This window comes from Siniperca chuatsi, linkage group LG23 (genome assembly GCF_020085105.1).
Source record: "Siniperca chuatsi isolate FFG_IHB_CAS linkage group LG23, ASM2008510v1, whole genome shotgun sequence".
Lineage (NCBI taxonomy): Eukaryota > Metazoa > Chordata > Actinopteri > Centrarchiformes > Sinipercidae > Siniperca > Siniperca chuatsi.
In genome coordinates, this window is record NC_058064.1 from 13,076,768 (window position 1) to 13,104,115 (window position 27,348).

The 27,348-nt window shown below is 38.3% G+C and overlaps 1 protein-coding gene across 5 annotated transcripts in view; it reads left to right on the forward strand.

Annotated features, from left to right (window-relative positions):
* Positions 1–2,578: 2,578 nt before the first annotated feature.
* Positions 2,579–27,348, forward strand: part of tfec (transcription factor EC) — a 52,379-nt gene continuing 27,609 nt past the window's right edge. For 4 of the 5 annotated variants that reach the window (XM_044185731.1, XM_044185733.1, XM_044185734.1 and 1 more), the window contains exons 1-2: positions 4,447–4,469; positions 11,573–11,816. In XM_044185731.1, coding sequence (XP_044041666.1) covers positions 4,462–4,469; positions 11,573–11,816 — 252 coding nt within the window. In that variant the 5' untranslated portion in view covers positions 4,447–4,461. Of the gene's footprint in view, positions 2,676–4,446; positions 4,470–11,572; positions 11,817–27,348 lie in introns of those variants that run through there. The other variant, XM_044185732.1, reaches the window with a different exon arrangement.

The window sequence follows — 27,348 nt, forward strand, 5'->3', positions numbered from 1 at the left end:
TGGCATATTGTGTGAGGAAAAGCATCACCCCTGAGGATGAATTGCACCACTACAAGCATACACAACTCCAGCGTGCTCTGACGTAAAACACATCTAATTTCAGACAACAGAGGACTTCAGTGCTGTTGGTGTTGGTGTGTGAATGGTCACATAGCATCAAAATCATGTTAAGGTCTTGGTTACGTGAACAAGAGAAGCTCCTGCTTCTACCAGAATAGCTCAGGCAACTTATTCAGTTAATGTTATGGAATGTATGAAAGAGCCTTTATACTAACTTAACCCTTCAGGATGTTTGGACTTTTTGCTCTTTTCCTGTGTTTTTTTAAGCTTTGGATCATATTCCTGTCTTTACACTATATATTGCAGACATATTTCAAGCTACTCCTTCTTTAAATTCTTCTCCTAGCAGGCAAAAGTATCTGGTTTTGGTGTGTCTGTTGTCTTGAACTGCATGTGACAGACATGATGAGTGTCCTAACATAACCACAGACAATTTATGATATTGGGTACATTTCTCATTCTGATGAGGACAATTAGAAAAGCAAAAAACGCATACAGTATCTCTTCTGCCTCATTTCAGTTGTCACAGTGCTCCTGAATGTAAGTATTTATAACAAGCAGGGAATAGAAATAATTTGAAAATATAAGGTTTGGAGAAAGTTTAGAAAGTTTTAAGAAGGTTGGGATTACACAAAAAGGGTGACAACTCAATTTCTGGCAGATGCCTCTAATATTATGTAAATTCATGGTAAATTTCTAGTCAAGCCAGCGCCATGGCTCTAGGAATGGTCCACCACTTTGGTCCAGACAGTTGGATGGATTGCCATGGAATTTTGTACTGACATTCATGTTTCCCAGAGGATGAATCCTTATGACTGTAGTGATCCCCTGACTTTTCCTCTAGCGCCACCATGAGGTTGACATTTGTGCTTTTGAGTGAAATGTCTTGACAACTATTGGATAGTTGCCTTGAAATTTGGTACATTCATGTCCCCCTGAGGATGAATTGCAATAAATTTGGTGATCCCTTCACTTTTCATCTAGCGCCATCATCAGGTCAAGGTTTTAATTTGTCCAATACTTTTGGCTAAAAGTACTAAAAAAGTACTGACTAAATAATTGCAAAACTCTTTTCAGCCTCAGCTGTACATTGTGTTTAGTGCTAATTATCAAATTTTAGCATGCAATCATGCTAAACTAAGATTTTGAACATTGTAAATGTTATATGTGCTAAACATGTCAGCATTGTCATTGTGAACGTGTTAGAATGCTAGCATTTAGCTCAAAGCACTTCGATGTATAGCCTCACAGAGTTGCTCTGACTCTTATCTTGTTTCTGTCACATACCAGTTATTTCACTTTTAGGCATATCAGGAACTATCAACACTAATGAGTTACTTTCTTTTTTACTTCTTTTGTAGTTGAGAAAAGCCCTCGAGCTTAGGTTTCAGAATACAATAACATGGGAGAGTGATTATTTCATAATAATTAATAGTATGTGGGAAGTTATCTTTTAGCTATCTAGATCTTTCTGATCGGGTATGGATCCAAAACACACACACACTATTGTGTATTTTCACATGCACATACATACATATTGTGAACACACGTACGCACAGCCTTGGCCTTGTCTGTGAGCATAGGTGTCTCCTTTCTGGCCCCTCAGACATGGTTTGGTTTTTGGCTTGATTAACCACTTAGTTCAGTCTCTCAGACACAAGATTGCAGGGAAAAAGCAAGTAATGAAGTGCTTTTGAATTTGCATTCCTGAGAGCTTCCACAGACGCCTTGATTTCAGTCTGCCTTTGCTGTTTGTTCTTCGTCAAGAGATGTCTGCTATTTTAACGGTAACACATAACAAGTGTCCATCCAGCCTCCTCCATATTGCTCCCTCATCAACCTAACTGCCATGAATAAACACAATCAACATGCATCTGAAGGGGAATTCGGAGGCTTTTTCTCTCAAATTGTCCCTGATGGGTTGTTCATCGTTGTCATTATGCAGATTACAGTGTGACCGTGAATGCAATATCGAAGCCCTTTCCCTCTGGAATGAAATGTCACCGTTCCATAAAGCTGACCAAAAACACTTGTGTGTTTTGTTCTTACATGTCGAGCAGCGCTGATCAGTTATGGACAAACTGTCTCAAGAATATGAAATTAACAGCATTCAGTCTACACTTGAAAGTCAAGCCTTTATTTTTAGTATTGACCTTGACAACAATATCAGAGTGTCCATGCTGCATTATCAGCTGAAGCATCTATGTAATTTACCAGGTAAGTACCATGGTTTGGCTGAGAATTTCCAGAAAAACCTCAGAACAAAGTTATATACACCTATACACACATTGTATTTTATGTGTTTTGGGTAACTTTTTTTAACTCGTTTTGATTCATTTATGGGCAACCATGATTATGTAACACAATGACTTGCCAGAATCTGTGATTATTTCTGTCTCAGATATTGGGACAGTTGACGTAAAAGCTTCCCTTTGCACCCCGCTCCAGGGTGCTAGAAAAGAGGAAACGCAATTTGGTTTAAATCTGGGGCCCTTTTACTAGTCCATGCTTCCAGGAATGATTAAACATCAATACGAGGTAGATCAACAAGCAAGTAGATAAGCAGACATACAGTACACCGACGTGACCTGTCTTCCATAGCAACCAAACTACAGGTAATTGAAAATTTTTAGATTAAATTCTTTGCCAAATACACTGAAATGCAAATAATAGTATTCTGCAATTTGAGGTGTACTGTAATGTGTCTTAATGTGCAGTTTATAAAAACTGCCCTTGCAGATGTTTATAGTGAGGAGGAAAGAAGCCCATCACCTTCACTTCTAACTCCCTTCCTGTTCGTTAGCGGTAGGTAGGAACATTATTGGATACAAAGAACACATTTTTGGCTAATAAATACATATATTTCTTGTTCATAGATATGTAGAAATAATACCAATGTAAAGATTGTAAAGATATAAATCATTGTACTTTAAGACTAACCAGTGGTGTGGCAGTAAGTCCGAGCAGTTTCAAGAGAACTTGCATGCTCATCTTCATTTATTTGCAAATTAAAGTTCTATGTAAATCCATATTAGGCGACACAAACCTTTTTATGAATGCTTACTATCATATCCTATTCCTGGTTATAGTTATGTTTAAATAACAAAATGAAGATTTGTCATCAGTGGTGGAGGAAGTTTTCAGATCTTTTACTTAAGTAAAAGTACTAATACCACACTGTAAAAATACTCTGTTACAAGTCAAAGGCCTGCATTGAAAATGTTACTTAAGTAAAAGTATGTAAGTATTATCAGGAAAATGTACTTAAAGTATTAAAAGCACTATATTATACTGTTATATATTATATCATCATATTATTATTACTCATGCATTCATGTAAAAGTAGCATTTTACTGTTGTAGTTGGTTGAGGTGGAGCTCATTTTGAACTATTTTGTATCGCACTGCAACTAATGATTATTTTCATTATGGATTAATCTGCTGATTATTTTCTCAATTAATAGATTGATTGTTATTACCCAGAGCCCAAAGTGACACATTCACAATGCTTGTTTTGTCCAACCAACAGTCCAAACCTCAAAATTATTATATTATTATTGCATGAAAAATGACCAAACCGGTCATCAAAATATTTTCCAATTAATTATCTGTCAGTTGATTAATCATCTCAGCTGTACTTGCACATTTTCATGTTTTGTGTGCAAAAATCTTAATATATAAAGTAACTAGTCACTAAAGCTGTCAAATAATTGTAGTGAAGTAAAAAGTACAATATTTCCCTCTGAGATGTAATGGAGTAGAAGTAGAAAGTGGCATGAAGTACAAGTAGAGTGCTTGAGTAAATGTACTTAGTTACATTCCACCACTACTGTATATCTCAGACATCTGAAATCAATGTTTTTAATTATTGTAACTGCATTATTATTCTTTTCCAAAATGATTTTTTTCAAATAGTTTTCACAATCAATGCCATATAATTACTAAATTTCTGTAAAAAACAAAACACTCAATAGGCATTTGCTCCTCTCTATACTAATATTATTTCATGAAATTGCCTTTGTAAAAGATTACCATGCTGGATTAAGTCTGGTAGCATCCTTTGTTTAATGGTGTCACTTTGACAACACCTTGTCCTCATGTGGGCATGTTGTATGTTTGTTTGAGTGCAGCTTTGAGAAATCAGAATGACACAGCGGGAAACTCTTTAAAGTTCCTCATGGGGGTACTTCCTCATTTTTAGTCAGCTGATATTATTTACAATATATTAAGAAATACCCTGTGAACTTCTCTAATCTTGCATCACGGGAATGTTGTTTTCAGACCTGTGCGTGTGCCGGTGCAGGGCTGGGGAGGAGGCGAACCGTGTGGACGGAATTAACTATACGGCAAAGAGGGTGGGGACATGTGTAAAGGCCTCATGGGACGATGAGTCACAACCAAGATGACTAAGTAATAATTTTTCTTAAAGAATGTTGAACAAAGTGTCTGTCATAAATAATCCTAGAAAGCAAAAAGTATTAGATAAACGATTCATTTTGGGATAAAGGACTTTAAAGGATTATTAAAACTTCAAGCACAGATTTCAGTGCTTTGTATGCCTTTTTTTATTAAAGATGAGAACAGGCGAAATAATTTGTGTCAGTGGTGTGTAGCTGTGTAGTGTGCAATAGTAGGGATGTGTGCAGTGTCACATAGCTGGTGTATGTTCGGAGGATGGAGTGCAAACTTGGAGTAGTGCGCAGCATAATGGAAGTGTGCAGTGTTACTTTGACATTAAGATTTATGCACAGGGTACAAGAGTTTTGCAATTGACATTATTGTGTGAGTCATGGTTTGTTGAGAAACAGGCAGTTTATGACACACACGCCTTCTCAAATGTTTTTGGACTTTTTTAGTTTTTTCAGTCATAGTTTGTGGGGGCATAAGTTGCAGTTTCAAGAAGGAAATAAAAGTATGAACAATATCTTTTTTTGAGAAGTTGAATGCACCATACATACACATACAGCACCATCTGGTGGTTAATGTGGAAATGACAACTTGGATTTGATGTACATTTCCAAAGAAGTGCATTAGTGCATTTATTTATGCCCTGTCCATGATTGTTTTAGCTTCCCTTTAAAATTAATTATCTGTACTTTTGATAATAATAATAATGGCAACCATGAACTATTATTATCAGTATTTTAGTTAGCATTTGAACAGTGCGATAGAGAGATGTTTGAGAGAAGCAGTGGGCAGGAGGGAGTAATGTGCTGGAAGAATGTAAACATTGTCTGCTCTGAGGGCTGACTTCAAAGTGAAACTGTGGTAACCTCCTCTCAGCAGTGGCCCGCACCCTTGACCGTTGAAAAGTGAAAGCGAATGTTCATCCACGGTCTACAGCCTCTTCCTGAAACCACTCTTTGAAGTAACAAAATGGATCTGATTGACTTGTGAAGTAGACACATGTATAGAAAGAATAGAATTGTAATTGACAATGCACATGTTGCCTGTGTTCTTCCACAGTTTAAGCACAATGACCTTGTATATAAGCATATTAAACCTCCCCCGTGTGCAGACTGGTTTCCCACAATGCAATAGGACTGAAAGACTACAATACATCATCTTTGGTCGTGCTAGCAATTTTAGCAGTCAGCACATTTATGTGACAGGTGAGAGTGCAGGGTGTTTCATGAGAGCTTATAACTTCAGTATATGATCATTCAGACTCATATCTTACAGTTCACGTGGGGGACTCAAATTTCAAATGTCTTGCAGCAAGCAAAGATGTTAATTGCTTAATGCGAGGAAAATGACTAAATTAAAACCAAATATTTATATTGTTAATACAGGTAACATCTGTTAAACAAATCTTGTAAATGACTAATATCTCACGTGTTTAACTAACTTGTCTATCCTCTAGTTAGTAGGGCTTCATTATGTCCCATTCCCCCTGTTTAAACTGCTATAGACATGAGATTAGATGCTATGACATCATTATTACCAGAGAGGCACACTCAGATGGAAAGAGAGGTAACGTTAGTTTAATTCCATTAATTCTCAAAATAGCAAGTTATAGCTGTTCAGAGGCAACAGTTGAGAGGTAAGCATAAGTTTGAAGTGTCTGAATATGCACTATAGTTAATGTATTATGTATAATTCTATATACGGTGATGATAAAACAAACTAAAGTGACATATTGAAATATAAAATTAATGTTTTCCATACATATATGGCATGGCTTCTTTAACAAGTTAGGTCATATCAAACCCCTATTTAAGTGATTGGAATCAGAACAAACGAGGAACAGCTAAACCACACAGGTTTAAAACACAACCCCAAATGGAGACCTCAGCTCTTCACACAAACTGAACACACTCTGTAATAATGACATTGTGTGAGCGGCGCATGTTAAGAAGACTTTGTTGGTGTGATCAGTGATAGAGGCTGGATCTCCTGTGTGTCTGAGCTCTTCATCATTATCTTGGCTCGCTGACTCATGTCTTGAGCACAGGGAACAAAACTCTCGCGGCGGCCTTGTTCCCGACACAACGGGACGCCAGGAGGGACAATAAGAGAGAATTAGCAGTGAAAAAAGCAAATAAATAGGCGCTTCAATACTTGACATCCCAGCAACAAAGACCACTGTGGATGAGAGGGAGAGCGAGAGACATAGAGAGAAAGGAGGGGAGAGAGAGGCCTTGATGAAAATAAATAGTGGAGCTCAAAGGTAGGCATGGGTTGAGCGGATTAGAGGTGATGATGAGTGGAGAGCTGTACAAAGTAGTACATCTATGGGAGAGGTTTTAATGAGGCAGACGTTGGTGTGTGTGTGTGTGTGTGTGTGTTTTCTCATCTGTGACACAGACACTCAGAAAATCCTCAGCAATGATACTCCAAACTTCCTGTCTCCACATGGGTCGGTGAGGATTTGTATAAGTGTGCAACATGGACGGACAGACAGACAGAGAGACAGATAGTAGGGGCGCAAAGTTCAAGGAATTTCCTTTAATTATTATTGGAAAATTAATAGTGGGTTAACTGTTAAGAAAATGACACAAAGTAAACACAAAGTGAAAGTTTTTACAGTTAAACTAATGGCGTAGGCCATAACTGATGCAAAAATCTAACTAAATTAGTATTTGAGCAATAAATTAAATCAACTTAATTTAAATTATAATAACAAAATAATGCCTTCAACAAAAATTTTGAACTTTTGTCACTATTTAGTGAGTAGCCAGACAAGTTAAAAATATTTATTAAAGCAAATAATGCTGCACAACTTTTAGGCTTTATTAGAGGACGTAAATTAGAATATACTGAACATTGGACAGACCTAGCATGCACTGAAAACCAAGTCTAGCCCATTTTTCTTGGATCAACCAAAAGGGCTTCAACAGTAAATTCTGTTAAACATAAAAAAGGTTACACCAGTCTCTCGACAACAGACTTCCATCTTACTTGTTTTACTGACAATAATAAGCATGCCTTACATGATCAGGGTGAATCGAGTGCTGTTTGTTCACTGCAGCTAGTCCAGCTGCTAAAAACACCTGCTCAGGTGGGACACAATTACCATCGTACCAGCCCAAGGAATCTTTTCACTTTCAGATTTACACTCAAAGAATGCGGCTTACAAAGTTCATGACTATTGTTTTGATGTTTTTGGAAAGTACTGCTTGTCCTCAACTTTAGCACCATAACTTCAACAGTGTTTTCCGGCCTGCAGTGATTGAGCAGCTGCTAGCTAGTTCTGTCGAAGCTGGAAGTTTGACATTAGCTTGAGCCTTTTGATAGCTACCTTAACCAGACAGCCACCACACAACTGGGATTCATCGACACAAATCAGTTGGTTACTCAGTCAACGAAATTATTGGTTTTTATTATATGTTACCCATCTACATAAAATGTTGTCACTGAAGACAAATAAACAAGTCAGATCACAGAGACTGTGAACCAGGCCTGCAGCCTGATGTAAAGAAGTGTGAGCAGCACTGTTGCCTGTTGTCTTCCAGCGGCTCCGGCTTTGTGTATCTGTAAATCTTCAGAGCAGCAGGCCTTTAGTACTGTCAGTTCTCAGTTGGATTAAAAGGAAGTTGAACAAGCTCAAATGAATAGCAATATAAATAACAATTGTTGAACAACCAGGGAGTCATTACGTGGTGGTATCATGAGTTCAGGACCTCACAGTCAATGTTTATAGTGTTACGTGGCCATTCAGCAGATAATCAATAATGAGCCACGTTAGGTGAGGTAAGCTAATTAGGGTGGAAGAGAGGACACCTGAGACTCTCCTTGTCAGGATTTACATTTTTACACTTTAGGCCTTGATCTAGAATAGTAAATTATGTCCTAAAAAGTGGCTTTCTGAAACACATCCTAAATTTTTACTTCTTGCCTTTGGAGTCCAGGACTTAAATGAGATTAACTACAACAACCTATGTTAGTCCTTAGTAGTGAGAGTGTGAGAAGGCAGCCCTGGCCTGAGGGTGTTCATAAAAGGAAATGATCACAGAAAATACATAGTTTGGTGGAAATGGAGAAGTAAATACAGACAAAACAATGGAAAAACACATAAAGAAACACACTACTAAAAAACAATGTAAGTATTAAGTATTGAAATGGACAACTGGTCCCTTGACTGACACCATGAAAATCATAAAGGCTGTGATTTTGGATGATACAAAATATCTACTGTAAAGACAATATGTTGGATTCCTTTTTCATTCTGTATTTGCAATGGTGAGATCATGGAGAAAGAATAATTTAATGCAAATTGATCAGTGATCTATTGTAAGTGAATATCATTGGCATTATTTAAATGTGTCACATGAATATTGAACCAGTCAATTACAAAATAATTTAGATTTATTGACTACATGAATTTAAAAACTGAACTTGTGAGGCACAATTTCAAATTCCACTAAAAATGTTTTGTTTTGTTTTTTTAACTTGAGATTCAGCTAACCAAGACACACATCTAGCCACAAAGATTTCTTTATTGGCTGAATGACTATTGGAAGGCAGCTGCCTCTTGTGGATTAACATTCTTCACTTATAACACTTTCATTGTATGACATGAGATAATGAACACAAGTTCAGTTTGAGATCTGCATTTAACCGTTAACACCAGACTGTTGCATTAGGGTAAATATGCTTGTGGCTGCCACCGTTAACTCAAGTAAACCATGGGAAACTGCAATGTTTTAAGCCGGAGATTATGAATGATGAAGAGTAGGTGGTTAAACCTAAAGTTATTACAAAAACCTATGTCAAGATGCTCTGTGTCTCTGGAAAATGAGAAAACTTCATTTGAATTTGGGAAACTAGCATTAAAATTACAGCAAAAAAATTGATTTTGCAATAATCCAATTCTACGTTCAGCCACTGCAATCAGACAAATAAACTCCTGAATTGATGCATTTAATAAAATAATAATTTTAAAGTCAATGGTTCAGTAGGGGCTGACAAATTAAAATGTATGAAATTCAAATATAATCCCTATAGGTATGTTTTTCCTCTCTGACCCTGAGCCATTTGACCTAAATACACGCGTTATGGGATAGCAATGGAGCAGGAGTAACTGGGTGACAAAAGTCTAGTTGAGTGGCCATACCCATAAAACACTCTTAGTGTGTTAAGCCAGTTAACTGTTATTTAAGAGAGATGCCTTGCTCATGGGCTAACAGAGAAGCTCACAAACCACACACAAAGACTCAGGATAAAACCCACACAAACAAACCAGTTGTTCCAAATGACCATTCTTGTAGGAATGCAGCTAGGTGGACAAAACCCTTTCTCTACAAAAACCTGTTTTCTCATGCCCGGTCCACGTCATCTGCACATTTTTACTCAGTGCCTAGAACTGCCTGGCAAATTCAGTAGCAGAGGTATTCTGCAATGTTGGCGACAGAATAAAGGCAATTAAACGCTGTTAGCATCATGCTTGGACAGCCAGGCAGCCATATGCCTTGCCAATTAGCCTCCCACATAAGGAGAGAGAAGAAGAAATAAGAGAGAGGTAGAAACTAGACTCTAAGATCAAAATCATACACACTCTGCCACTTTCATCTACTTTTTCTTTGTGTTCTGTCAGCTCTGCATTGTAGCAAATGTATGAGTCTTCTCCATTAGTACTCCAGTGGCAGTGACGTCTAATTTGCACTCATATATTGTAATTTAGATATGAAGCACTTACTTTCATACTTGCGCCCTTGGCTCCCCCTGGGACCATCGGCTATTGACAACTTGTCCCCATCTTACCCACTTCTGGGCAAGTTTCTCCAGTGCGTTACAGATGTGGCCCATCACCTTTATTTCAGCCTTCAATGAAGAAATTAAGTGGAGTATTCTAATTTGTATCATGGCATCAGTGATGCTCAATGCTAGACCTTTTCATGCATCTTTTGTATGCTAAAAAAAGAACTGAAAGAAAGTCTGAATTTCTCGAGTTAATTAAAAGCATCAAGCAAAGCACTGTGTGTGTTGCGTGCAATAAAAATGTTATATCTGTACTGTTTATTTTCTATTTTTAATTTCTCCTAAGTTCAGACTTGAGCCTCTTTTGCCCATTCAGTGACAAAAATGAAGGAAAAAGAACATTCATGTCACAGAACACTATTAATTAGATTAATACATTCTGTTTTGCAACAAAGAAAAGATCTTTTTTGCCATATTTAGCTAAATGGGTTATATTAAAAATTCATATAAAGGGATGGTTGGCAGCAATGTTTTTCCAATCAAATTGGCTTTTGATTATATACATCAACTGATTCTGGTTAAGCAACAGCCTCTAAGTTGCTTTGATCTGGGGCATGCTGCTTGTTGTTACTTCAGTCACGCCAATAATCAAGTTTGTCCATCCATTCACTTCATGATGGAAATACTAACATTTTATAGAATTAAACTCTCTACAAATCCAATGAGGGGAGCATTCATTAATTTCACAAATAAACCCCAGCAAGATATCATTGTCATTGGACTGAATAGATTTGAGAGAATCATCTGGAAAGTGGTCATTTCCAGAACACTGGAATAGCTTAAAGGACAATTCTGCTATCAGAAACAATGTTCTCAAATCTGACAGCAGACACTAAGGCTCCCAAGCAGAAAGTTCAGAAAAAGAAGCTAATGCAAAGTCAATATAGTTCATATTCTTTGGGTATCCATTGATGTTAAATACATCAGTTGACATACCACCCCATGACTAATATGTTCTAATGTGGTTGAAAATTGGCAAAGTGTTCTTTTAATGTTTTTATAAGAAACTGGCCAGCTTTAAAGATTAGCAACCAGTAAAACTATGGCAACCGTTGTAAAAGTTGTAGTCTACAGCTGTCTAAAGTAACTGGTGGAATACAATTTTTACTAATGGAGATAAACGCATGCAAGTACACACAATCACATCCACCTGTGCATCTCGCTTCTGGCCTCTCGTTTCCCTCTCCTTAACAAGATATTCACTGAGAAATTCAAGAATAAATCATGATTTAATAACGATAATATGACAATTTCATTACATAAGTGGTTAATTTACTGACTAATTGTTATTTCCTTTTTTTTTTGTTGCTTAGATACAGATTCGGGTTGTCAGAAATGTTCCAGTCGTGCTCCAGCCCAGACAACCAGTGGGTGATTAGTCAGAAAGATGTCGGACAGGGTTTATATGATTCTGGACCACATCCACATAGCTGGCCTCAGTTCTGCCCCCCTCGGCCCAGCAGCACCGTTCATCATTCCCACTCTGAGTGTCCCTATGGTGGAGCCTACTCCAGAGCACAAATCCCTATTTGGTGCCAACCCAAAAACACATGGAAGGTAGGTAGCCTAAACAGAATGTTATGGTAACACTGTATAAATCTGAATCAAGGCATTATTCATGTCTCAGTCATGTATCAACAAGACTAAGGGTCTACTGCCAGCGGCTTGGTGAGGCTGCACTGAGCTAAATGCTAATGTCAGCATGCTAACATGCTTACAATGACAATGTTAACATGCTGATGTTTAGCATGTAATGTTTATCGTGTTCAACATCTTACCTTAGTGTGGTAGCATGCTAACATTTGCTAATTAGCACTAAACAGAAAGTACAGCTGAGGCTGATGAGATGTTGTTAGCTTTGCAAGTATTTGGCCATAAACCAACCAAACCAAAGTTTTGATTTGGACATGATGATAGTGCTAAATGAAAAGTTTAGAAAACACCAGTTATTACAGTATATCTTGAGGAAGACATGAAAACATTATTGCGGCAGGAAATAGGCAATGCAGTAACAGAATCTTGATTCATATTTGATCAGCATGGCATAGTTTGACAGCTTCATCTGAGTTTCGTGAGCCTGGTGCCTTGCGCTGTATCAACCAATCACAGCAGCGAAACGTGTGACGTGTGACTTCAAATCTGGACCGGTAATGCTCCTCTGTTAGTTATCGTATCTAACCCGCAACATATTAGATAAATGGTTGCGATTGGCCTGACCGAATCCAGGATGGGTGGAAATCTGTTTGAATGGGAGAGGGGCCATGAAACATGAGCTTGGCAGATTCATCTGGTTCCCAGGCTATGAAAACATGGCAATCCATCCAATAGTTGTTGAGCTATTTAAAAGCGTTGGACTGACCAACGGATTGACCAACAGACCGACATCGCCATCCATAGAGCCATGCTGCTAGTCTGGCTAAAAATCAACATATATAACTGACGTGTTTAGCTAATTTATACTTAAGGCATTAATTAATTTATTTTCATTCATTCTCTTATAGGACAAAGTTGAAACAGGCATTTCAGACATGTATATAATAATAATAATATATATAATATATATAAGACACATTTACATCTGTGTTTTATTCACATATTATTTTATACTTGTGATCCGGTTCCACTGTTATAAAGATCAGTATGTATCCCTATCCTGCTATTCTCCATACATCAACTGTTCTTCAAATTGCTGCTATGTATCTCTTGTGGCTTTGATTTTTATGTTCATTACCCGACCTTTGTTCCTCTCAAATCTCTTTACATTACATTACATGTATATGGTGTCCAGACAAGAACTGTGATCACAATGCAAACAACTACCACCTCCAGTTTAAAAGATCCACCATCAATATGAGTTTTTCTTATCCACACACTTCCCCCAAATAGCCCACATATCACCACAGGTACATAATTATTGAGCTGTTAGGTAAAAAAAAAGGTCACATGTATAATTACAGAGCGCTGTCAAATGCATCAGCTGGCATAAATATGACACCTAACCAGGCCGTAAACACAGCAGGCCTCCTCTGGTGAACCTCCTCCTGCCTGCTGCATACAAACAACAACAATGACACATTGTTGTCTATTCGGCACAGCTGTTTAGAGGCCTTCAGCTGTTACAGTGAAGATCACAGTTGTAGAAAGGCTCATTTGCAGGCTACCTATTTTTGTTGATATTAGTCTCCTCAAATGCTGCTTTCAGTGGAAATACATTTGTGTGCTTACAGTATGTGTGTAACCATCTGCCACTGATACATACTAGCCTGATTGTGACTATATTGCTGTTGTTCACACACGTCAGGAACCATTCGAATGAACTCTGTGTTTTAGGGGTCATTTCTTTGGAATTCTGTCTCTGGGGATTGTAGCACCATTGTCCAGGCAACTAAAAACCACACACAATGTGCTGACAGATCACTGAGCCATAACTGGCTACTGCAATTACTGTATGTCACTGTATGCAAACTGTATGTATTCATGTGCTCTTGCATATATGTGCTTTTTTTGATTGCACAAAGATTGCAGACCTCATTTGGGATTTAAAAAAATCTGATATATTTTCCTGCTTTGCTTTGATGCAAAAGTGAGACTAAATTTTGGATGTTTTGAATATGGTGGGGCAATTGTGAAAGGAGCCAAGATCGGCTGTAGTTGTCTCTTAGGCTTTAGGGAGGGAATTTCTGGAAGGCAGATATGAATCAGACTATTAGAGGAGGAGGAACAGAAAACATCCCTGCAATAGATGGATGACTGATAGACTTCAAAGCAGTGTTGCAGTATGTTTCTCACTTCTGTAGGAGGCCTTTCATGTGCTAAAGTTGCTCCGGTGTGTGATGTGTGTGTTTGTGTGCATGCACAAATGCATATTGGTGTTTGTGAGTCGATTACTGCCTCAAGGTACAAGCTGCCCCCTTTGTTAAAAATCTACGTGTTTCTGCCCACATTCTGTATCAATATGTAGTGAATACAAAGCAGCAGAAATTTAATTAACATTCTCCACCATTTAACAGTTAGTTAAAATTTTGCTCAGTTTTACACTAAGCCGTTTTTCTTGATCAGTCAAGAGATAATGCACAAATTAGCTTTGTGAGGTAAAACAAGGAACAGATACAGTGACTGAATGTAAGTTACAAAAAAAAAGGCAAAGATCTTTATGCGTGAAACATTTATTACACACACAACCAACACACAAAGGAATGGATAAATGCAGCCATGAATGTTATGAATGCAGTGATGAATAACTGATAAATAATAGAGGACCACTGTAATCAGATAAGTGGATAATTTTGGGACTGGCCAGTGAAAATCACCCTGTATGCGCCATTCAGCAACTGAGAGAAGTTTTTGGAAGCACTTGTGAAATATTTTACAATTCCATATCATGATTATATTGAAGGGAGATTCTTTTCCTGACCGCACACTAAATGACCTAATAACCTATTAGCATCAACCCAAATATAACACAGGAAAAGTAATGTTTTCACCTGGTGGTTCAGATAGCCAGGGGACAAGTTGCGCTGGAAGGGAGGATGGAGGCGGCGTCTATTCTCCTGTGTGGGCAGCTCTGCATGTTTGGATGAGCTGAGGCCCAATGCGCAGTTCGACCAGTAATTCCTCTTATGGAGCTCCCAAGAGCTCGAGCCTCCTCTAAATTGCCTCACTGTCGCTTAACTTTTTTTGGCATCCTCTCTGAGTCCTGGTAGGGGTCGTTTTATGACCCAAAAGGAGAGTAAGACAGGATGTTTGGGGAAAGTTTATCTTTAAATTCTCACAGAGCTTGTTTATGAGGCAGAGGCTATATGCAGGCTGTTTAGAAGAGGGCATCAGTTTTCTGTGGAATAGTTAAAGTTGTTCATCATCATAATCCTACTCCTTCAATACCAAAGGAAGAGACGTTAGAGAGATGCAGGTAAAGAGGGGGACGATTCCATCCCCAAATAAAAATAACAGAACTGCTTCTATGTGCTATTAATATGCTATTAAGAAAAGGAAAAAGTAATACCAGATAACAAACTAATGAAAATGTATATTTGGCACGTATTTGATCAAATAGATGGGTTTCCTTTTTACAAATAATCCAGAATGCGTGTAGCAGCAGGGTAGGAAACATGTTGCAACAATGTCATGATAGATTATTTGTGGACATTTTCAGTATTTAGAAATGAAACAACTTATTGGAAACCAGTCAAAATACAGTTTAAAAGTAAATTTGTATGCAGCACTTGTCCTTGCATTTTCTAAACTTTTAACCACACATCTATCTTAGCCTGTCTGCTCAGGCTAACTAACACGACACACGGAATTCCATCTTTACCCATAGTTGGAAATGAACTGCGAGTGTCCCAAAGCATCAACAACATGGATTAAAAGCACAGAAGCCCCCTCACACACAAGTAGCCTGGCACAGCAAGACTGACAGGCCTAGGGCACGACATTGCAGTAATACACAGAAATGATTTTAGCTGTTCCCCAGCCTCGCTTAGCTGCCTCTCCTCCTGTGAGTCTTTCATTTTAAAGAACAAACTACCCATTTTACGTGTTTTAATCTACTGACCCCCTAAATTTACCTCCAGTTTTATTCAGGATTTTTCAGACCTTTTTCAGACCTTTTATCAGTCATTGTGCTACAATATGACTGATAAATATGTGCTATACAATATTTAATTTGACTCAATATGTGAAGCAGACCAGCCATGACAAAGGGCACACGCTTGACCTTGGTCTCCAATGGTTTTGGTGTGGACGATGTAAACTTGATTGATTTTGCCATCAGTGATCACAACACAGTGCTCTTCCAGGTTCAACTCCTTTCTCCTGACCCCAAACCCACCACACTGATTCGCTCCCTCCCCCTAAACTCACTCTCTGTTCCTCGCTTATGTCAAGCTTTTACTGCCTCAAATACACCTTTTAAAACCAGTGAACAACATGGCCTCTCCATAGAGGAGTTTGTCAGCTCTAGATTCTGTAGCTCCAGTCAGATTTAAAAAGCTGAAACCTTCTTCTCTGCCATGGTTAAATGAAGAATTAACTAACTTAAAGAGACAATGCAGGAAGGCAGAACAAAAGTGGAAAAAGGATAAACACAGTACCTCCCTTGCTTCTCTAAAAAACCAAATGTCCACTTATCAGTATAAAATCAAAGAAGCAAGGAACACCTATTTTTCAGACCTGATCACTAGACAGGGTCACAATCCTAGAATCCTTTTTAAAACTATAAATTCTGTCAGTGGTCCTCCACCTAGTTAGCCAGTTGAATCCACTCCAAAGAGTTGTGAGGATTTTCTTAATTACTTTTATAATAAAAATAGTGGAGATTGGGCAGCATTTTAACACTGATCATGTTGATGATGTTGACTCCTGCCCACCTTCAACATTAACCCACTTCAATGAAATCTATCAGCCCTGGAACACACTGTTGCATTTTCTAAATCATCCACCTGCCTGTCAGATTGCATTCCCACTTTGTTTTTTTAAAAGCTGCCACAGATTTTAAAAAACATTGTCTCCAGTCAACTGATTTCTTTTATGAAAAACAATCTAATCTTTGAAAATGTTCAATGTGGTTTCCAGGATCTATTTTGGGTTCCCTCCTGTTTACCATATACATGCTACTCCTGTGTTAAATCATGTGTAGTCATGACATTGACTTCCATTGCTATGCAGATGACACCCGATTGTAAAGCCCGGTACCACAGATGCATCCTATATTATGTCCTGCCTCACCGAGATAAAAAATTGGTCCAAAAATGTTTTGAAATTGAATGACTCCAAATCAGAGGTCATTAGAACTACCCCATGTGGCTCCAGTACTAGCAGCATTAATAATCTCTCCTCTAGTCTGGGTGCCTTATCTAATAATGTTCAAAAAGAGGCCCACAACCTAGGTGTCATTTTTGCCATAATTGTCCTTTGATGCTCAGGTGACTAAAGTGGTGCAGTCCTGCTTTGCACAACTGACACAGCTCAATTCAAATAAATTTTATTTATATAGCGCCAATTCATGACAGAAGTTATCTCATTGCACATTTCCTTTAGACCGTAGTATTTATATTATTTACAGAGATCCAACAAATCCCACCATGAGCAAGCACTTGGTGACAGTGTAAAACTTCCTTTTGACAGGCAGAAACCTTGGACAGAACCAGACTCAATGGCCATCCGCTGCTGCCGTGTTAGGTTAATCAATATCAGGTCATTCCTTTCCTCTGCAGACTTAGAAAAGGTCATCCATGTTTTTGTCTCTTCCAGACTTGACTATTGCAATGCACTTTATTCTGGTATCAGCAGGCAAAACATCCAAAGACTGCAGCTGATGCATAACGCTACTGCCAGGCTTTTAACACGTACTAAGAAAAGCGATCACATTACATCGATCCTTGCTGCCCTTCACTGTTTACCTGTGAGTTTTAGAATTGATTTTAAGATTTTACTGCTTGTTTTTAAAGCCTTGCATCTGCCTGAGGATCTCAGGAAGGCAAACAAGGTATCGTCTTTTAAATCTCTTCTTAAGACTCACTTTTATCGTATGTTTTTTTCTTAATCTGATGGTATTTGTTGCAGTTATTTAAATTAATTTATCATGTTTATATCTTAAGTTCTGGATCTTATTTGCTTTTATTATATGTCTTTATTGTAAAGCACTTTGTAACTTTGTTTTGAAAGGTGCTATATAAATAAAATTATTATTAAGTAATGTTAGCATCAACTGTATGAAATTCCTGCTGTTTGACTGCTGCATAAGTTAAGAGAACAGCCACATAGGACCATGAAACCAATATATATATTAATTATAAGCATAATAACATGATGCATTTTCCACCAAAGCCATCAGTCTGCCACCTCTATTGGCTGTCACCAAGTCGCACACTAGTTCTCTGAACGCACATCAAACTAATTACCAAAGCATTGATCACAGAGCCTGAAAAACAGTAGCAATATTAAAAACACAGCCATAAACACACAGTAACAGTGTGAGCTGTCTTACCTTAAAACCATAAAACTATACACCACCTTCCATTACTTTACACCATATAAAATCCAGGGCTCTGACCAGATTGCTGGATCTAATAGCTAATTTAGCGCTCTGAGCTAACCAGGAGGTTTTCTTCTTGAGATAATGAATATTTTCCTCCCATTACTCTTGTGATTCGTGCAATTTAAGGGTTTGGGTTATATTTAGGGTTATGTTGATTTCCTCATAAACTCTTAGTCATTTTGGTTTATTTTCTACTCTCCACAAGACATTGCTCGGAAACCTGTCTATATGGTCATCAAAATCCCTGTGTCAATACATGGAAGTCAGCTTTCAATAAAAATTGCTTGGTATTCTCAGTCTACTGTATTAAATTGCATAAACAGTGTGGTATTAGGCCAAATCCAAATCTGGTGCGTTTTGAAACTGCTGTCACATACAACATTGCGAGTAACACTTCAAGTCAAAGCTTCCAGGCAGAGCCTGTGAGTCACGGTGGAACCAGACATATAACTTTAGTGTGCTGTTGGGTGGTGAATGAAGGAAATTTCCACAAATTCAGCTGGCCAGCTTGCACACACTGTGGTGATAAAAGACAAATGTAGTAGTTTGGTTTAAACTGTTATTTTGTCTGTGCAAACACACTCAATTCAACCTTACAACAAAATCTAATTTAGAACCATTAACTGTGAAGACCCATCGTTTTGCACAGTGGAATGTTTCATTGTACAGCGTGATCAAATGCCTGATCCACATTGAAAATCCCTTTCTCATCCCTCCACAAGGTCAGCTACACCTCAATTACTAACTAGTAAGACATTCAGTGATTGGCTTAAGATGTTGGCCAAAAACAGGAATTTACACCTGAGCCCTAAGGTCAGGTTTTGGATTATGCCACCCTGCTGTACTGATGGCAGTCAGGGAGAGAATGTTGAGTAAGGAAGAACATTTTTCCAAAACCAGTGAGAAAAGGCAAACTAAGGCTGTTGCTAATGCAAAGATGGAAAAGGAAAGAGAGAAACTGAGATACTAAGGGGAATGGAATAAAAAAAAAAGGAGGAAAATTGCAACCATTTTAGGAGGAAAACATGGAGATGGCAGAGAGGACAGCCGAAGGAAAAGGGAAAGAGCCAAGCCTTAAACAAGACTGGTGTGAAGGAAGAGAAGAAATCAGAGGAATGTGTGAGACAGGGAGAGAGCACAGAAAGAGAGGAGGGTGTCAGGGCAGCAGGGACACTAGCAGGCCAAAGCATGGGAGAGCAGCGGTGATTGGTCTGGACCACCCATCTGGACTGGCTGAGCGCCTGGGCTGGCTGGACTGCAGTTTGCCCACTGGACTGGATGCATGGACGAATGGAGGGATAGAGACAGAGAGAAGTCCAGTGTAATTATTCAGATGGATGGAACAATGTGCTGGAAACATTAAATATGTCAACGGAAAACACACATGCTATCACCAGCAACTGCACGCAGTTAAGGTTAATTCCATATATGGTATATCAGTTCAGCTGGATCTGGATATGTCAACCATATATCAACTCAGTGACCCAGAAATGCAGGGTGGTCATAGCAGAGAGTCCCATATATTATATATAACTTCATAACTTAATAAATTAGATAATTCCCTTTTATATATATTTTGTACACAGTATCTACTGTACAATGAGACAGTCTTGTTAAGTCCCTTTTTTGTCAATCTTCAGACATATAAGAAGTGGGTGTAATAAAAAGTTATGCTTATAATTACAGTCCATTTCCAGTGTACGATGTGACCGTGAACCTCTCATTCATCAGCACAGTAGTTATCGTGAGACAGAGTGAGAAGTTAGATTGATGTATGTTTGCTAAATTGATCTGTCTAAAAAAAATGCTGATTATTAAAAAGCAACTGATAGTTTTGGGACATTTTTTTACAGACCGACTGCACACTTGGTTTTTGACCCTTTTTGCATTGCAGTCCAATTTACACAGCATACTGTAAATGAAATTAGCAAATCAAATAAAGCCTCAGACTTAAATTGTGTTTTCTATGTGAACTGAAACAACTATCCCTAAAGGGACAACAACCTCACTGTTACTGTTTTTCTACAGTTCACCCCTACAGAAGCAGCACTATATATAAGCAATGTACTGTAGTTAGGAAGCTAATGAAGAAGGCTTTTTTAAGCTGTTGGCATGTAACTGTCATTAACACGTGTCAAGGAAACAGTGTATTCTTTTTTTAAACATCTTATGCTCACTAATAACTCACTTGTAGCTCAGAACCACCATAGTGCTCTAACATCCATCTTTTTGTGAGCATGAATTAGCTAGTTAGAGCTCCCAAGCTCGTCACAAAAAATCAGCAATTAGAGAAGTTCTCTGAAAATATTCTGGGGCCTCAAAAACAAGATGAAACATACATTTTCATGACCAAAAAGAAAATTAGTCAAAATTCCAAGTATGGAAAAGTGATGCTGTCACTATTCTAATTAGATTCTGGATTAGTATAAAAGCTTTATATTTCATTATCCAGTGTAAGTATGGAGCCTCTAATACATAATTACAGATCTTATTTAAGATGAGCAGCAATTAATATATCATTCCTTTCCTCAACAAAATAACATTTAGGCATCATCACAACCACCTTTTGATGTTGCCTGTGATAGAAATGTCATTTAAAAAAATTTTTTTTTACATGATTGGGTGATGAAATTGCTCTCTTTTGGAGAGATTTTCCTCAGAGTTCTTTCCCCTGACCCCTTCTGATATGGCAGGGTTATCTAAGACACTAATAGGATTAGACAGAATGGCCCCCCAAATGTTTCTTTAGTGTCTCACACTGGACATAACTCCATCCTAACAACACACACATACACACACATCACCTCACCCTTGACTTCCTACACCGATTGTTCTTGCAACAGCACAGATCAAGCCATTGGACTGTCCCAATAATTGACATGCAGAACAAAACCTCAGGCCACTTCTGGATAAAAACATATCATAATCCCTCAAGGTGGTGGTGGTGGTGTGGGGGTGGGGTCAAGGCCACCAAGATAGCTATTCACAGCATCCAGAGACATGGAGAGACCTCCGGGAAAGACATTGTGAGGTGTTGGTATGAGACTTGGTATGACACCCCTGGGAAGAATGGTGATTAGTAACGAAGAGGATTGACTACACTATAGGGCATTTGTTACCATCTGGTAATACATGTGAAAACATACACATGGCATTGACTAATGCTTTCTTAATGCTACTAATGGTGGTGAGCAAGTAAAGACATTGCATTTTGGGTACAAGCTTATTCTTGTTGCCACTTAAGCAGGAATTATACTTTTGTAAAGATACGCGTAAACATTTCTGCTGATTTACGCAGTGATGGGTGAAAACGCATATCACATGACCATTCACGTACACTGGGCATGCACGTGCTGGTGTAAACAGGAACAGGGCAAAAATAATAAGGCAGGGAATCGTGACTGCTCTTCACAAAATCCTCCCGGATAATGCTGTTTTTTATTGAAACATTGTAAATAGCATTTTGTTTGTCTCTTTGTCCATCATTGTATTTTCAAAGTCGTTTTGTGTCTTTCTAAATATAGACAATATAACATCCATTCCGTCAATGTACAAATACTCCACAATATCACAACACATACTCTGAGTTCACATTAGCCAATGATGCTTATAGCCTACATAGCCTTACACATGTACTCTTTTAGTTGGGCTATTCTTTGAACTGACATAGAATGTTTCCTGTTTTTGTTGATGTAGTCTGTGGATTAGCATTATGGCATAACTTTACCATGTGTTTGATAGAAGTTGATGACAAGATCCTTCACTTCGTTCTCTGTACTCAGTGTTTAGATGTAGTCTGGACCCAGGAAGATGGTGATGGTCTTACAGATTTATCGGATGATGACTGAAACAACTTGTTGGGATAGTCCATGGGATAGTTCAAATGCATTAACGTTATCGGTTTTCCAGAGACTTTTCTCGTCACTCAGGTAATACAACGTGCAGGATACCTTTGTAAATACATCCACGTGAACTAGTTTTTGTTGTTGCTCCTTCCAAATCTGGACATTAGAAAGTTTTCTCGCCATTCCCCACAACTTCATTAATAAAATTATCCCACCAGGCACTAGTTCTTAACCCAAAACCGGTGCTCAATGTAGGGCTGATAACGCAGCTGAACTTGGGAATTGTCACAAATTGCTCGAATAATTGCTTGCCTCCTGCGCATGTAGGCAGTTGTAGCAATATAAAATTAATTGAACTGCAGAACAGCTGCTAGCATTGACAACAAGGTCAGCAATGCCGGGTCGTTATCCATGTTGAATTAGCCATGTTTGTGTTTGTTTTCTTCCGGAAAAGGGTTGCGTGATAGGGGCATGACGAATCAGGGAAGGACACGTCATTACTGATGAGACCCAATCAAACAAAAACGGGGCCAGCAGCGTTTCCAAACGTATCCGTCTGAGTAGTGTGGATGCTAGGTGTAAACGTAGCAAAACATATGCGTTATAAAACAAAAACATAGTAGTGTAGATGTAGCCTAAACCTAACCACAAACAGGACTCTGGAACTTGAACCCCTCCATCCACACAGTGCTGTTGTCTGTCTGAACGTGGTCAAAGTCTGCTTCTTTATCTACATATTTCCCTTTTTTAACCTGATAGCACCTTTGCCATGAGTGCTTCTAGAGTTTGTTATTGCTTGAGGATGTTTTTTTAGTTCTTGACCTGCTTTTTTAATGTCACTTCTATGTTCTTGCTTTCCTTATGTTTTCGCTGGGCAATATTATTCTGTGTGTGTTTAATAATTGATGTTGTCTAATGTTTTGAAATTTCATTTATTAGTTGCACTTTGATGCGCAGATTCATTTTTTGATGTGTTTGACAACTCGATTCTTAATTCCTAAATCAATTGGCATCTACAGTATGCACTGTATGCACATATTGTGATAACCCTAACCCATTTGCATTATTGCTTCATATGAAGATAAAATGTTTCTTTATATCTCACATAGGTGGATGGAATGAGTGTTCCAGTGATTACGTTTTGTGGATAAGATCAAACAGTAAAGCGATCAGTGACATGGCCATTACTCTCAGTGTATTAAGAGACAATGGCTGTTAGTAATTATCTTAACAGCATGGGGGTCATCAAGCTCTCTACTCTCTACTCCCACTCTTATCTATCCCCATCGCTTTACATTTACGCATTCCCAAACATCACCAGAATGGGTTTGTGTCCTGTGGCAGTGTTTCTGACCACTGCCCTTAAGTTTGTGACAGCATGGCTATGACTGCTTGTGTTATGAATCGCAGGCAGAAAATGGAAACTTATGTAGTATTCACACCATTTCAGCTGAACGTGAAAAACTGTAAAGTCCCCCCCCATTCCAAATTTGGAGCGTTAGTCACATTATTCCAAGATTGTTACTCCCATTGCTAGTCTCGTAGTCACACCAGATATACTGTTTGGAAACTAAACCTAAATTAGCATGTGTTGCCGTGTTACACATTTCCTGTGGTTTGCTAACAAGTAATTATAGTTGTAAAGTACGATATATTATGTGAATCTGGCATTATACTCAACACCCAACTTCAGCTTTCATCCAACAATAATTAATGAACAGTGAACTTGAAGAACAAATGTAAAAGAAATTCATAAAATTGATACACACATGAAAAAATGTTCTCTGCGCATCTTCCAGTAGTATGCAGCTGGATCAGGGCTCAGAGTCAATCTGTTTTGACTCTGATGAAAACACAGTAGTGTCAAAACGTTGTTCTGAATCCTTTCACATCCCTTATTGAATCTTATTAGGTTACCTTTCAACATTTGCAAGTAACTAAAGACTAAAATAACCCCAATTTAAAGATGTTTAATCAGCTTTGGTTGGCTCAAAAGGCAGAAACGCTACAGTTATAGTGGCAGCCTAATTAATGTTCACAACCTATAGCTACAATGTGAAAATGAGATGAGTAGCACAATATATGAAATGCTCAATAAATGTATCAGACACCAGCTGTAGCCTACTGTAATTCACCAGCTACCTACTCTGAAGGTCCTGGCTTACAACTATTACATTGATTAAATTAAAAAAATTATATGATATGATTCAAAGTGTGACTGGAAGATTCTTAAATTGACGTGAGGTGATCAGCTAGATAATTTCTTGAGAGAAGAGTCTCCATTTAGTTAGTCCCACAAAAACAACCAGGCCACTCGTGGTCATACAGTGGTGCTAGAGTGATGTGTCTTTTCACTCCCAACCAATCTCTGGCTGAATACAGACACCAGCTGCAGTGAGCACATAAGCCACAGAACACAGAAAGCAGATCCAATCTGCTGCCGGTGATCTCTTTCATCTTAAACCACAACAGTGACATTCGACTAAAAATGAGAAGTTTGCTGGAGCGCCCTGGTAGCCGAATGGTCAAGCGCATGCCACAAAACCCCCCAAAAAATCATCTTTAAAAAAAAGAGAATCCACAACCTATATGTTTTCCATTGCTCCTTGCTGGTAAAAGAAAGTGAGGAGACATAAAAGGTTTGATAATAGATTTGCTAGCGTCAGAGCTTAAATTATCCAGGTATTTGCTGACTGGGAAATGGATCCAAAATGGAGCCGGCAATCGGAATCCATCCCTACCGCAATATAACAAATGAATGCAAATAATAGATCACATCATCAACATTGATGTTCACTGCAATGAACTGTGTTTCACTGTCATACATCACATCAGAAAAAAACTTCACATACGTAAAACAAAACCTTTCACTGAAAGCTGATCCAAAATCTATCTCTACATTTACTCACAGATCGTCATTACTGTGGGTACTAAAGTAGATTTACTGCCTTGGTCAACAGCATGCATGTTGACCAAGCTGTAGCTGTAGCTACCTATTGTATATTCAACTTTTTGATTCACTGATGCCCTCTTTCACCACTGGGCCACACTTCTTCTGGTGCTGGTGCCATCATGACTAAAACCCATGCACCTAATACAGCCATTCATCCAACTATTCAACCCCGGGCGTCACTGTGGCCCCTGCATACTCCATAGCCTTTATAAGATTAATGCCATGGATGGAGCAGGTGTCTGCCAAAATTCTGTTCCTATTTAAACCTCCAGGCCCATACCGGCAACCTAATCCTATTAGGCCTAATTGAGTGAAGTGAACAGTCTTTTTCAGTTAAACTAAGTTCACGCACTAATAGGATTCAAAAGGGGGCAAAAAAAGGTACAATGTGTAGAGAGTAGTAGTGTTAGTGTGTGGCTGGGGAAGTGGACAGTGTGCATCAGGGAGAGAGTAAGCAGGGACTGTATGTTGGGACCGGTAGAATAGATCTGTGTTAAATGAAGAGGGAGGGAGTGGGCTGGAGGTCTCCCCGGATGCTAGATAAGCACGGGGGGGGGGCAAGAACAACATAATTGGTATTCAGGAACCCCTAGTGTGTTTGTGTGTGTGTCTGTATGTTTGTGTTTATGATAACTGTGTAATAAACTGTGTGATGTATTAGGAAATCCAGTGTGTATCCTTGGATACTTGTTCAAAAAAGATTTTGGGGGGAAAATTTTGGGGAAAGTGCAGTGTCACATTATGTACTGTATGAACTAATACAGTCACATTACAGTAAACGGTAATAAAACAATGTTCTGCAAAGTTTCAGAGGAAATGAACAAAATGATGTGGTTTAAAAGCATTAGCGAAATTGATCTTATTCTGGCAAACATTCATCTGAATGTCAGCACATGCAGTGCAGTGTGTGTTGTAGAGTCAAAATAGAGGGACATATTATATTACACCCCATTAAGCAAATCACAAGGGTAATGTGATTTTTTCAATGCAATCTTCATTTTCAAACAAGTATTGTAGTGTAGGAATAGGCTTAAACTACGTTTCAATCAATCAAATCAAATCAAGTTTTACTGTCACATACACAATCACACACATTGTACACAGTACAACATCTAGTGAAATTCCTCTTTGTAACTGGTTCTAAGTTAGTATGTTTATGCAATAGGCACACACAAAACACAGACAATAGCATGCACTACAAATAGATCAAACATCAAACAGCATCAAAAACTTCCTGGTAAGAAAGCAACCACAAGATATGATCTACCGGGATATGTCCTCAAGCCAATAAAGACAGTAAGATATGCCAGGCTAGGCCTTAAAAAAAATCTAAAAGCTTGTTGCCTCATTGGATCCTTCTTGTTTTTGGCTTGTGGCTACTACATGATCTTATCAGGGCCCTTTGTTAACATCTCTCCCCCTTTGTTCCCTGCTGATAGACAAGATGAGCAGTCACGATATGCAAAGCTTCACACACACACACCAAATTAAGGAGGTCAGAGTGGGAAACAGTGTTTAGCCAGTGGCGTCAGTGACACAGACATGGCCTGAGGGCCTAACCTTTCAAGGCTGCCCATGGCCAGAGGTGTGACATGAGACTCCCTTTGAAGAAAACACATCCAAAAGGACTTGAGAGACAAAAGGTTAGCGTAGGCTTTCAGTGATCTTACATGGCCTCCTTACTGAAGGACATATAGGCAGCAAAGGGACTGAAGACATAGTTGACATCTAACTGGAAGTGATAAAGTTGATGTAATCTAGGTTTTTAAAGTAATAGCATTGAGTTAACAGATTCATAATTGTTTTATTTATTTTTTGAATGATACTGATTTCTCACAGCAGTGTTAATTTTGATTTAGTTTTAGTTTTAGCCTTAGGCTTTTGACTAAAATGTAAATTAGTCACATTTTAGCCATTTGATTATTGTTAGTTTTAGTCTAATTTTAGTTTGTAATCAGTACATTTTTGCCAAATTTTTGTTGTGCTTTATTATTTTTATTTTCTGAGGCTACAGCTGTAGCCATCTTTGATGTTTACAGATAGCATGGTTACAGGTGTTCTATTGCAAGGTTAGCAGAAAAAGCAGTTTACTTGTACATACCCGACTGAAATAATAATTACATTATTGATACAGTAATTATTTCATTTTCCTATTCACCTGTCTTTTACCATTTAGTTTTAATTTGTTGGAGATGTATACATTTCCTCATACTTTTTATTTTCAAAGTTGACCTTTAATTTTAGTTTTGGTCT